We start from the raw sequence: 14,389 nt of genomic DNA on the forward strand, positions 1-14,389 counted from the left end.
GGGGGTGGGACTTCCGGTTCGCCTCTCCCGGGCCGCACAGCAATTGGCCGTCAGATCCAGCACTTCCGGGTCGTCGAAGGCAGCGCGGCGGCCCGGCGGGGGTTGCACACACTCCTGGGCTGCGGCGGTGATCACGGGGCAATGCCGGGTGGGCACCGGCTTCCAATAAGTAAATAAAACGGGGCAATGCCGGGTGGGCACCGGCTTCGAATTAAAATATATAGCGAGGTGGCACTCGCTCGGCCGAAAATCAGCAAAGCGCTAGTAAGAGCTCGGGGGCAGAACCATAAGCGCACCCAGCGCTATAATCAAAATGAGGCGCTCCCAGCGCTTAGGGAAAAATAAAGCGCTCCCATAGGGGGCAAAGAGAAGCGCTCTCAGCGCTAAAGGGCAGAAAATAAAGCTCTCCCAGAGCTGGGGACAAGGGAGAGCGCTCCCCAAGCACAAAGTCAAGCTCCAGCAGGGTCTGGAGGCAGGCAGGGGGGGCAAGGCAGGGCCGGAGCCAGCTCACTAGGTCTCCGGGCAGGGAGACAATCCAAGTGGCGGTCCTCCTGGCCCCAGCAGCCGCAGCCGCCCCCTCTGGCAAGGATCCTGGAAGAGAACAGAACCATTTCTGTGGGGACACAGCCCCATTTTTATACAGTAAAATCCCTTTGTCTGTAGGTGCCGGGTGGGGGATAACCAGTCGCAGCTGGTTTTGAAGTACCCTTGATAGCTCAACCACTCATTTCATTCACTGGCAGGGCTAGGGACATCAGTCGCACTACAGGGGGTGGAGCCAGCATTGTGTGGGGAAAGTCTAGGCCCATCCGGGACCAGGTGCACTCCTCCCAAGCCATCAACATGCTAATCTCACACTCACCACCGGGCAGACCCATCCAGCCTTCCTGGAGCCAGGCTCACCAGCCAGCTTCAGCCAATCATGAGCCAGGCATATTTTACATTAATATGCCAAGTCCTAGAAGTGGCATTTCTACACATGACACACACATGCCACATACACCATTGCGAAGCATTCATTCTCACGAGCTCGCACATACCAAATTCGGGCCTGCACTCCCCACGCATCAGGAACTACCAGGGACACAGACATTCCCAATGCATTCCTATGGGAGAGCAGGCCAGCCTAACTACATGCACGCACTTTACTCTGGGACACAGGGAAAAAGTGCGCACAGACCAGAAAATCATCCATACAGATCACAGATCTAAAGCAAAAAGATTAGGAGTGAACCTGCCTTAAGGGCCAAGTCCAACACAACCCCCTTCCAGGCAAAACGCAGGGCAGACCAATCACCACCGTGATGGGCTTCCCTGCTTGGGGCGATAAAACACGGACGCGGGCCCGCAACTGCAGGGACACCCTCCTGTTTTACGCCACGGTGAACCCCTGGGGTTCTTTCTAAAACTATGGTAGGGACTAACTGGGCTACCCCACTGGTACTCTCCAGCTGCCCTCGGCCAGGACCAGGCCCTAGGCCACCCAGGTGCCACTGGTTCCTGCCTACTCACAAAGTGGGGGGTAGTAACCCCTGGCACATAATAGCCATTTTCCCTCTTCCTGTCTGCAAGACAGGGCTAGACTGCCACTGGTTCTTCAGCCTAGGGTCTACAACCTTAGGTGGACCAGGAGTCTCAAGGAAGGATCTCCTCCCCTTACCTCTTCTCCTAGGGTTCCTCCTCCTCCTTCAAGGGGTACCCTTTAGACACCATTCTCCCAACCTAGGGTTTAACCCCTCAGGTGGTACCGGCGTCAGAGGTGGGCTCTCCCACCTCTGCACCCCCTTCCAGAGTCCTGCTCCCTCCCAACCGGGGCGGTACCTCTGGAGAAAGAGCTGGTCAGGACACTGATTACAGTATTCCCACCCTTCAGGTCATGCAAACCCTGAAACTGGACCTCCAACCTCTGGTCTAGAACCTTTGATGGAATCACTGCCTGGCACTCCAGGACTTCTGGGGACTCACATACTATCCCCCAATTACTATTTTCACTGGACTTCTGTACTCTCCCTACGGGAGCAGTACGGCCAGACTCTGCAACCATAGATGCTCCGCTCACAGATGCTCCAGGTCCTCCACACACTAGGAGATCTCCCTCAAGTGAACTAACAGGCAAGCTTAGGTCCCCACCCTGGTGTTCCCTAAAGAAACCATCCATGCTCTGAGGCAGGGCTTCGGGCATCTGGGGACTCTGGGTGTCACACTCACTCCTGCTCCACTGAGACAGGCAGTAAGCCCCTACACCCTCCTCACTATACTGGGACCTAGCTGGGCTACTCTCACCCTCCTCCACGACGCTGGGTTGGAGGGAACCTGAACCACTATAGTTGGAATCACTCACTAGTGATTCCAGAGAACCTCTCGCACTATCCCAGAGATCTGCTTCCTCTTAAAAGCCCCAAGGACTGAAATCTTCTAACCTCAACAGGTGCTGGCGCAACTCTGGACACACAACACTGAGCAACTGCTCCTTGAAAACCATATCAAACAATATGTCAAAATCATTGTCTGTGTTAACCTGTACCCAAGCCCACAGGGCTCCACAACAGTCACCCTGAAAATCTTCCCAAGACTGGTGAGACGTTTTCCTAAGATTCCTAAACCTCAACCTATTCTCCTCCTCTGAGGAAACAGGAACCATACTCGGGGGACGGGGAGTGGGACTGTCAACACTGAAATTTAAATCGCTGCCACCACTGGACTCCACCCTCCCCGGGGAATCCAGACAATCACAACTGCACTCAGGGGGTAACCTACTCTCTAGGGCTACCTTCTCCCTGAACAAGGCTCTTTCAGCCTCTAGCTTGGCATGCTCCAACCTGAGCTGTTCCATCGCTACCTGATGCTCCCTCTCTTCCTTCCTATCCAACCACTCCTCTGGGGACAGGGAAAGGGATGGGGCGCTGGTACTGACACTGGACCCAGCAAGGGACTCCCTATCTATGGGGTCCTCACTATCTGCTGACATCCATCCAATGTCATCATCATCCAACTCACATTCTTCAGGGATCTCCACAGACTCACATCCCTCATGGCGTGCGGCCCGGGCCCTATCTCTCTCACTGTGCTCAAGATCCCACTGATCCTTTTGCCACAGGATCAGACTGTCCCTAAGCTGGGACTGAGTATCCGACTCACTCACCTCTATGCCTCCCTTTTCACAGAATCTGACCAGCTCTAACCTACTATATCTAAAAAGACCACAGAGATCAAAAGCAGGCTCCATTTTGGCGGACGTTCTCAAGAAAAGTTTGACACAAGGAACCTGGGGGTCTGAGCTAAACAGGAGAACACAATCAACAAAATTCAGCAAGATTCCTATCTCAAAGAACTTGCACTCCTCTGTCCAGTGTAACACACCACTTATTCACACACACCCTCCCCTCGGACTGGTAAGGCAGTTTCTACCACCCCTGATTTTCTCAACCTGACCACAAGCGACACAGGTACCAAACTCTGGGAGCAGGGCGCGGAACAAGGTACTGGACAAAATCACAAAATGACACCTTTCAGGAGAAGCTATACTGATCTTCACCTAAAAAACAATAATCCCCAAAATGTGGTTATCTAAAAATATAGAGTTTTGTAGTGCCGCCTGTCGCTACTGTGGTACAGCGCAAACACAAATTCTTATCCCACCGCTTGCCGCCAATGTTAGACCCGGGACCCCGGGCCGGCCAAGGCTCACGCCAAAGTCAGTCAGGGATCACCAAGTCTAAGTCAGGGCAAGGGAGTTACACACCAAGATAACCCCTGCTCACCCTCTCGGTAACGTGACGCGAGCAGCAAGGCTAATCTCGGAGGCGATGTGTAAAGCGTTTGCGCATGCACCCAGCAACAACACCCAAGGCCCACCACAAAGGAAACTCCACACAAGGTTATATAAAAAATAGCCTTTGTATTATAGTAAAAACACATTAGATAACACACAAACTTTACAATGTGCCAACATGCACGGGCAGAATTTACAAGGGATTATGTACAGGACAGGGCCACATGGACCACTGTCAGGGGTAGGCACTTGTTAGAAATATTACTTGTAGGTATAACACTTAGCACATAAACATATAATGACTGGCACCAAAATTGTAAATGCAGCATACAACCAGTAATCACTGGTAAAGAGTACATACCTCCTACGCAACCCTAAACAATGTAGGAAAATCACGCAGGGAACTAGGACCTTATCATCAGGACCTATAAAAGGAAAACCATCACCTAAGCAGGTCACTTTTAGCAAAGGGAAGGAAACCTAAACAATCACCTAAGCAGGTCACATTTAGCAAAGGTAATGGGACATCAACAATCCTCTAAGCAGGTCACTCTTAGCAAAGGGGATAAAACATAAAATACCAGAGGTGCAGATTAGAACATTTGCGCAGGAATCACATACACAAGTAAATTACAATGCGCAGGGTGCACATAGCACAACACTAGAATTGTCCCTCAGTCCAACTGGCCTCGCAAGGGGCTGAAATACCCTGAGTCTCAATGTCAGGCAGGCTGCGCAGGCAGCACGGAACACAAAGCCTAAACGTAGCAATTGCCCACAAAGTGCTGGGCAACTGGTGCAGGAAAAGTTAGGGCAACGTTGGAGCCTCGTGGGCTCAAGAACACAGGTGACTGGCACCTTAGAGCTTCAGTGCTCTAAAATAATGAAATGCCCCCGGAGCCTCTCAGAGCTCTAGATCAAATAACTGGCACTCGAGCCTCGCAGGCTCGTAGAAATCAAGGTGTGCCCCCTTGAGCCTCGGGGCTCGTAAATACAATTGAGCTGTGAGCCTCTCGGGCTCTAAATAACCAAATTGCCCCCAGGAGCCTCGGGGCTCCAATCACGATTACGGGCTTCGTTAGAGTCCCTCACGGGGGACTCAGGATCAAATAACGCCCCCAGAGCCTCAATCGGCTCTTCACACTGACGGGGAGGGGCGGGCACCGGCAATGTGCCCCGACGCCCTCCTCCCTGATTCTGCACTGAGCCCCACTCACCGGCTGTCTCGCTGGGGCGGCTCTCCTTTCCGGCAGCGCGGGGCTCCTCTCTCCTCACGGGGGCCTCGGGCACGACCGGCTGCCTCTCTTCCTTGCTGCTTGGCTCCGGGGGTGGGACTTCCGGTTCGCCTCTCCCGGGCCGCACAGCAATTGGCCGTCAGTTCCAGCACTGCCGGGTCATCGCAGACAGCACGGCGGACCAGCGGGGGCTGCACACACTCCTGGGCTGCGGCGGTGATCACGGGGCAATGCTGGGTGGGCACCGGCTTCCAATTAAAATTTATAGCGCGGTGGCACTCGCTCGGCCGAAAATCGGCAAAGCGCTAGTAAGAGCTCGGGGGCAGAACCATCAGCACGCCCAGCGCTATAATCAAAATGAGGCGCTCCCAGCGCTTTGGGAAAAATAAAGCGCTCCCAGCGCTTAGGGGGCAAAGAGAAGCGCTCTCAGCGCTAAAGGGCAGAAAATAAAGCGCTCCCAGAGCTGGGGACAAGGGACAGCGCTCCCCAAGCACAAAGTCAAGCTCCAGCAGGGTCTGGAGGCAGGCAGGGGGGGCAAGGCAGGGCCAGAGCCAGCTCACTGGGTCCCCAGGCAGGGAGACAACCCAAGTGGCGGTCCTCCTGGCCCCAGCAGCCGCAGCAGCCCCCTCTGGCAAGGATCCTGGAAGAGAACAGAACCATTTCTGTGGGGACACAGCCCCATTTTTATACAGTAAAATCCCTTTGTCTGTAGGTGCAGGGTGGAGGAAAGCCAAACAAGTTGCAAAAGGAATCGTGGGTGGTCATTTATACACCTGATGAAGACCCCGCAGTAGGGCAAGAATCAGCCTACATCCTTGGGGTCGAAACGTCAACATAATCTTACTGTCACCTAGCCAATAACAACAGCTCATTTTTTGGTTGTGTTAATTTGTTGGTATAGGAATGTGAATGCTGAGAGTAATTATTTGTTTGGCAATATGAATATGCCTCTGTGGTATCATTTTCAAAATGTATAAATGACCACCCACGATTCCTTTTGCAACTTGTCTATACCCGCACTACCTGCACTACCTTCCCCCCTGTCCGTCTTTCACCTTGCCCCCCCTTTGGGCATCGAGGACACCTGCACTATTTTGAGAAATGTATTTGTAACCAATCTACAACCGAGGATGTGAATTAAAAGCATCTCTCTGTAAATACAATACCAAACTTCTTGATTTTTTTCAAAAGTATTTTTCTTTCTGTATCAAATTTTGTTCCAACTGGGACCCCTATGTATGTAACACCAGCCAATCATGAGCCAGGCATATTTTACATTAATATGCCAAGTCCTAGAAGTGGCATTTCTACACATGACACACACATGCCACATACACCATTGCGAAGCATTCATTCTCACGAGCTCGCACATACCAAATTCGGGCGTGCACTCCCCACGCATCAGGAGCTACCAGGGACACAGACATTCCCAATGCATTCCTATGGGAGAGCAGGCCAGCCTAACTACATGCACGCACTTTACTCTGGGACACAGGGAAAAAGTGAGCACAGACCAGAAAATCATCCATACAGATCACAGATCTAAAACAAAAAGATTAGGGGTGAGCCTGCCTTAAGGGCCAAGTCCAACAACTGGCATCTGACAACTTCGAACCTTCTATTACTACAGCCTGCAGCCTTTACCCACTGAAGAAATATGACTTCTAGAAATGTTTCCAAGTCTGTATGTAGAAACCATCACAGACCAATCAGCCACCTTCATCTGATCAATGTTGAGGGATGTTTGGACGTGAAACATTACCTTTCCTTGTGCAGAGCTTTTTCCACTTCATCAACAACTTCACCAAGACCTTGCCCTTTGTCTTCTCATCATCAACAAGTTCATCTTGGTCACAGACTGCTGCCTGGTCCTGCTGAAGACATTATGGTCCTTAAACATTTTTAAATGCAAACGTAACTTTTTCAACTGGAGGACCTTGTCACTGTATCCAACCTTCGTCCCATCCCAGTTGGCCTTAAAACTTACCCATGTCCTGGTCTAGCTCAACCACATAACCGCAGTTGGTGCTTAGTGCTTTTCGGAACTATTTTGAAACTTAACATATGAATATTTATGACTCCAGTTTGACTGACTGTATTTGTCATTTTGGTATCATTTTATTACAATTTACCCTAATGTTTAAATTGGTTGGGAATTTTTCTTGTTTTGTAATTCAACTTTATTAATTTTTGAGTACTGCATAAATACTTTACACATTCCCTCTAAGTTTAGCCTCCCTTCTCTGTGCCATAGCTACGAGGGGGTTGATCTCAGGTTAATTTAGTGACTTTAAGGGTTCACCCTGAAAAAGGACTGTGGTTAGCATTTGAGGTGGGTCATTACCCCCTCAACTAATACCCCTATTTTTTTACATTGACTGACAACTTTGAGCACCTGGGGGACCATCTGAACATTTTTAAGGGGGCCCTCAGCCTGGCTTTATCTCCTCGAATGATGATCATCGGCCATATTTTGAAATCCTTTGACTGGCAATAATGCCATTGCCTTCCTACATCAGCTTTTACTTTGGATGCACAGAGAACAAGGCACTATACCAAGCAGAAACAATGTTCTATGGGACCTGCCTTGAATTCTTTTTGTTTTAGTAAAACAAACTGCCAAAGAGAGAGCTTGATTCACTTAAGTCCTCAAAAATATTTCCTGAAGCCCAGGGAGTTTTCTCCTGGCATAATGGAGCCAGTGTTAGTTTTCCCTAATCCACTTGATCACACTTCTCATGGTGGACCCAGGCAGGAAAAAGTAATGATGTCCCTCTACAAAATAGGAAACAGCAAACATCCGCGTCCACATCTTTGCCTAACATCCAAGGGGTGGATGGGTAACAATGTACAGTGTTCCTGATGGCAGAGACAGTTTATGGCTCACCGTCCAAAACAATGTGTTTCGCCTCACTCTAAATGGGGCAGAGGAAAAGTGAAATTAGTGGGGGAGACAAAGAACCACGGACGTATTGCATTACACTTATTTCACTAAACTGTAAACAAGCTTCTTATTCTTGTCTTTAATAAAAGATTTCTGTCCTTATCCAATCTTTTTGTAGCATGCTCAAGACATGTTTGCACACTGCTCTAAGCACATCTTTTCATCCCCTTGTAGCTTCCTTTACCACTACTCATTTGTTCACACAGGGCACAGATGTTATGCCTGTACTGTCCTCCGTGCTTCATGACCCAAAGAAGTTTGGAAATCCAGAATGCTTTGACCCTCAGCGATTCCTGGATGACAATGGATACTTTAAGAAAAATGAAGCATTTGTGCCATTTTCTGCAGGTATGACACTTTACCTTAGACACAATCATGAAGTAGAGGTCTTCTGAAGAGCTAATGATGAACAGCTAAAGTTTCACATGAAAAAAGAGATCTCAGACTCAACATTTATGGGATAAAATGTTTAAATATATGATTGAGAGTTTAGCTGCTGGCCATTCTACTGAGCACTGTGGAAAATATTTCTCCCCATCAAGGTGTCAGAGAAAATCTACCACATTCAAAACTATCATCAGTGTGGCAATATGAAAGAGACTTATCTGCAATTGGAAGGACCAGTTTTCCACAATCCAGCTCTCAGTTTACACCAAATTGTATAGACACCTGGAAAAATACTCTCAAAGTCTGGGCCTATTGCCATTTTCCGTATATCTGATTTTCCTACCATGTTGTGAGGTACTTACCAGCAAGTTTAGTAGACTACATTTAACTTTTGCCACTGATACTGTGGCAGGTTTGTACAGAGATGAATCCATCAGAAATCAGGGCATATCAGCCATTCTTCAACTGGCAGTTTAAACATGATCAAGGGAAGACCGGGTGATAAAATGAGGGTACTTATCAAGGTAGGATTCCCTCCGACTTAATTCACACTTAATAAGGAATACATGTTTTGAGAGATGTGTTTGGAAAATATGGCTGGGAAATAGATAGATTTTCTCTTACTGCCCTCCAATAACTCAGGAACTATCTTAGGCTCCTTCTTAAAATGTGGCAGATGGGCAGACATATTAGAAGAGCATAAGAAGTCCTGTTTCTAACAGCCTTTGCAAGCCTCAAGGTGCCTTATTCATGAAAGTTAGAGTTGGTTTCTATTAGGGTTGACATTTTGCCAGCGGGTGCCCCAGCTGATATGGGTCAGCAAAAATGCCCTGCTAGACTACGGCTATGGATCGTATTTTTTTCATACGTAAGCACACAAAGTAGGGGGTTGTTTCTGAAACAACACAAATTAAATGTTCCTGACATGCAGGGAGTTTACTTCTTGTGCGTCAAGATATGTAGCAACCACTATGCATTGCTGACAAATCTGGAAGAAATCAGGCAAGAGTCAGCGTACAGTAAGTTAGTTGCTTTAATAATAATTGGCACTTGTGCAGCAAACATCAATCTCAAAATCGAATTCCTATGCATGCTCTAGATGTACAACACAATTGTACAGTATCTTGAATTGGAGACTTTCAAATGTTGTGGTTCATGTCTCCAGAGTCAAAAGTCATCCAAGTAAAGACAATGTCAGGAAGAGGCAACCCACCTATATTAAAATTTACATGAAAACATTGAATATTCTGTTCCAAAGTATTACAAGAATAACATTGTGTATTTGAAATAACACCCACTTTAGCAATTGGTAATAAACATATCATTTTTCTGCAATGACCAAGGTTCAATTAAAAGCTTCCTGACTCCACAATGTGCACTAAACATAATTGTAGAGGAGCTTTTTGCTAAGGTCTCTCGTTTCATTACTGAATCATGGAGAAAACTCCTACAGATGTACATGTTGTCTGAATTAGTGGACATCCCTAGCTATATCAGGCTCACAATAGTCTCCAGAGAAGGTATTTGAATACTATACCAGATAATGAATAATTTGGGAATACTTCCAAAAGCACCACTCCACCATTCCCAGCTTTAATCTTATAGCTTTGATTGACAGACTCTGTTATAGTGAAAGTTATGCCTTCCATATTTCCCTCGTGCATCCAAATGCCTGTAAAATAATAAAAATGTAAACATTGCATGCAGTATATAAGAAATGCTAGTATTTTGAGGTATATTTACTAGTAAGTCCTTCAGTTGAAGTTGTGTCTGCCAAATAAGATTGGGAACACAAGGACATTTCCCAGAAAGCAATCTACCAAGATATGTTTGAGAATTTCAATGTTATTGCCATTAGGCTCTGGTCAGGATTCCTTTATACAGCAAATGTCATACTTTTGTTTTACTTAAGGTAACCTTTATTGTGGTATACTCAGTATAACAGCATAGCAAAGATAATTGCCTCTGAAGGCCCTGGTTATGAGGTCTATATGCAAAATATTGTCTGCCAACATATATTAATATGGGGAAAACAGCCAAAGAAATGGCAGGAAACATTTTACAAGCTCACAAGTAGGTTTCTTAGTTGTAATTATAACAGCATTGCTGCAAATAAGCACCTTTGCTTAGGTTCGCTGCAAATTGTGATCTCCTCTATTTTCTAATTTTTAGACCCTCCTAATATGTGCACCTTAATGTTTTTGTGTACCTCAGCATGACTTTTTAACATTCCCCAAGGGAATGCCCCAGGTTAAGCTCATACCATAGAGGAGGGAATTATGGGCATATATTTAGAAGGGCTTAGACCATAGAGGATGGTATAATGATCACACATTTTGAAGATCATAGACCACAGAGGAGGAAATATGGAACATTTATCAAATTTGCACTGGACTCATACTAGCAAAAGGCACAAAATCTATTGGGACAAAACATATATATAAATATATATAATTTTTTTCAATTACATTATTTAGTCATTTTACAATAATACACAAATGAATATCTTATTGACAAAAAGAACAAGAGCAGTGCATTGACAACATACAGGTATTATCATGATCAGAGGAATGAAGCATTCTAGACATCATTTGAAGCCCCATATCTATACTGACATTAACGTCAACTGCATACATCCGACCCAACCCCCATTTCTCAACCAACAATGAACTAATCATCACACGGCTAAAAATAAATAGACTTATACATTAGCATTGCCTTTTGGTTCACCTGTTACTTTACCAATTAGGTATTGTTGATGCAGATCCCAAAAACATTTAGGGCAACTCTAAGGGGGAAGGAGTTTGTTATAAATTTCCCACTGTGTGTTACTATATACCATGTCCTTGTATCAATCTGCTATTTTCAAGACAGGGCCTCTAGACCAGCACATTGCAATTCAGCATTTAGTGAGCAATAGGCCCATTGCTACCAGGCGTCTGACACCTTTCTTCAAATTTTTAGTATATCCCAACAGCATCAATAACGGGTTGAGTGGCAAAACTGTAGCAACATGCAAGAAACTGTCGGACCTCTTGTTGCAGTATTCACAAGCTGGTGTGTCCCGCAAGCCATAACGAAATAGTCTCTCAGGAGTATAGTAAACCCTATTAAGACATTTCAAATGAATGAGGCAATGTCTCCTGTTTAGTGAAATGCTCTTATTGACTTCGCAACAATATCGCCAAGTGTTGTCCTCAATAAGTACCCTCAGATCATTCTGGCACTCCAGACTTGGTTTGGAGGAATGTGCCTGCCTAGATTCTTGTGTCAAATCGTAAATAGTGGTAATAATCTTTGCTGGAGATGAAGAGGGTAAAAAAAAAGTAAGTGATAATAATTCAGGTGGTTCCTGCATATCTTCTCCAAGTAATTCAAGTAACACGTGTTTCACTCTATAAAAGTGGTACTGCATGAGTGGAGATTGGTCATGTCCTTCAGAAGTGATAGCATCCCATCTACGGGCCTCTCCCCCCACAAATAAGTCTCCCATCGTTTTGATGTTAAGGAGCACCAGCGCTTTTGTTACTTGTCTTTCTTCACTCAATGAGAACCAGTGACACCACTCCACCGCGTTCAGAGGAGAATACAAAAGAGCCCCAGCTTGTCTATTTAACAAGGCTCCCCAAGCATGGATAGTGTAATTAATTGAGTCAAGAACACTAGTACGTCTGGTGGGTGCCTGAAACAGCTTACGTGGTAGAACTAGGGGGTCAACCGCTACCTTCTCAACTGTAAGTGCAGTAGAACTTGTGGACCATGTATCCAAGAATGTGCTTGCGAACACTGCGCTGATTTGTAATATAATTCCAGATTGGGTGCATTAAAGCCTCCCATGGAGTAAGTCAAAGTGAGTATCGCCTATCTCACTCTAGGTTGCTTCACTGCCCAGGCAAGTTTTATCAGTAGAGTACGAAGAGATTTGAATATATGTTTAGGGAGCGTGATTGGAATGTTTTGAAACAGGAATAGAAATCTAGGAAAGACAACCATCTTCATAAGGGGAATTCAGCCCAATAGCGAGATCGGAAGATGAATCAAGCGTTTAACATCACCTTCCAATCTGGAGATCGCCCTCCCTTAGTTTTCCTGGAGGACCAATTCCAAGTCAGTATGAACTAGAATACCTAAGCATCGTACCGGGTCTGTGGACTACTTCAATGCGAAGTCAAGTTCTACAGGGTCCATGGCCGGGGTTAATGGAAACATTATGGATTTAGTCCAGTTGACTCAGAGTCCCAATGTGGCGCCAAACACTCCGTCCATCATCTCCTTTGGTTTTGCTTTGTTCGCCCTAAGTTGGCAGGCTATGCCCAGACGTGGGTTCCTTGCTCACTTTGCCACTGGATTCAAGCTTGCCTGGCTGATGGCTGATTAGCCAGAAATCGGTCCCAGGATGCTTGTTTCCTATCCAGGGAAGACATGGCTTGGCAGTTCGGGCTGGACTGTTACCATGAAGCACAGGGTCAGACTGATTTCCATATGGCCATGTCTGAACTGGGGTGGCGGAGTGAGCTAAAGAATGATGATGGATTAAACCAAGATCAGTTGACTGGGGTTTAGTGCTTGCAATGTTCAACACTCCGTCCATCATCCCTTTTGGTTTTGGCAAATCGCAGCACTTCATTTAATACAGGGGTTAAATTGTCCCCTTGGTCTTGGACATACAGAAGCATATCATCTGCATATGGTGATAAAATGAGATGGTAATCTGGGAAGCGAATTCCTCTATGCCCGTGGTATTCTCCGAGCGCACATGCCAAAGTCTCCGCAACTATAGCGTAAAGTAATGGAGAAAGCGGGCAGCCCTGTTGTGTGCCTCTTGATATTGCTATGGGGGGGGGGGGGGGTAACCACTTCGCCATCTCTGACCCTGGACACTGTAATGTTATATAACCAGTTCACTAAATCAAGAAAAATCTCACTCACTCTCACTCTACGCAACGCCACCTTCATATATGCCCATTCTACTGAATCAAAAGCCTTCTCTGCACCTAGAAAGACAGCTGCGGCTTTCACATCTGGCCTAGTATGCTGAATGACTCTGAATACCTTTTCTCAAGTTATAAGTTAGTGTACGCCCCGGGACAAAGCCTGCTTGCTCTGGGCCAACTTGAAGTGGGACCAAAGGAGTCAGCCTATTTGCTAACATTTTGGCAAATATTTTGGTATCAACATTCAGCAGTGAGAGTGGTCTATAGGACGAACACTCGCTCTGAGTTTAACTGGCTTCAGCTAGGTCACTATCAAAGCTTCCCTCATAGTGGGGGAATAACGGTAGACAGTCAAAATATCGAGTTGTAAATATCGACTTACCATAATATCGAGTCTGTAATATCGAAGGAGCATAATATCGAAGGCAAGAATATCGTAGGACAGAATATCGACCCAAGGTAAGTAATATCGAAATACTTAATATCGATGTAAGTAATATCGAAGTTAGTAATATCGATAGCATATATATCGATGTTAATAATTTCGATGACACTAATATCGATATTTGTATTATTTTATAGTTTTTTATTATGTATGTGTTATATGTTTAATTTAAGTATTTAAAATAATTACTATTATATGTGTATACATTTTCTATAATAATATAGAAATTTATAAGTAAATTTGATGTTTTAGTACCGGAGCGGGTTGTGGGTTTATAGGGGAATAGGGTGGGAAGTAATTTAATTATGGTAAGTTGATTAATAATTAGTAGGATTAATTAATTAATTATAATTATTTGCTAATTAATATTGATTAATTGGGAAATAATTAATTGATTAATTGATATATATTTTCTGTAGCGGGATGTGGGTTTATAGGGGAATAGGGTGGGGAGTAATTTAATAATAATTAATTAATTAATATATGTTTTTAAATATTTATAACTAATTAATTGGCAAATAATTAATATTAATTAGTTAATTAATTAATATAATTTGGTACATATTTTAAATTAGTAATTAATTGGTAATTAAATAATATTAGTTAGTTAATTACATTATTAGAGTAATTTATTTATATATAATTTTTAGTTACTGTTAATTAATTAATTGG

The 14,389-nt window shown here is 45.2% G+C and overlaps 1 protein-coding gene across 1 annotated transcript in view; it reads left to right on the forward strand.

Annotated features, from left to right (window-relative positions):
• LOC147691987 (cytochrome P450 2C19-like) overlaps nucleotides 1-14,389 on the forward strand; it is a 366,046-nt gene that overhangs the window by 317,481 nt on the left and 34,176 nt on the right. Inside the window, exon 8 of the mRNA XM_086938278.1 lies at nucleotides 8,158-8,299. Coding sequence (XP_086794404.1) covers nucleotides 8,158-8,299 — 142 coding nt within the window. The remainder of the gene's footprint in view (nucleotides 1-8,157; nucleotides 8,300-14,389) is intronic.

This window comes from Lissotriton vulgaris, chromosome 9, assembly GCF_964263255.1.
Source record: "Lissotriton vulgaris chromosome 9, aLisVul1.2, whole genome shotgun sequence".
NCBI classification, from domain to species: Eukaryota; Metazoa; Chordata; class Amphibia; order Caudata; family Salamandridae; genus Lissotriton; species Lissotriton vulgaris.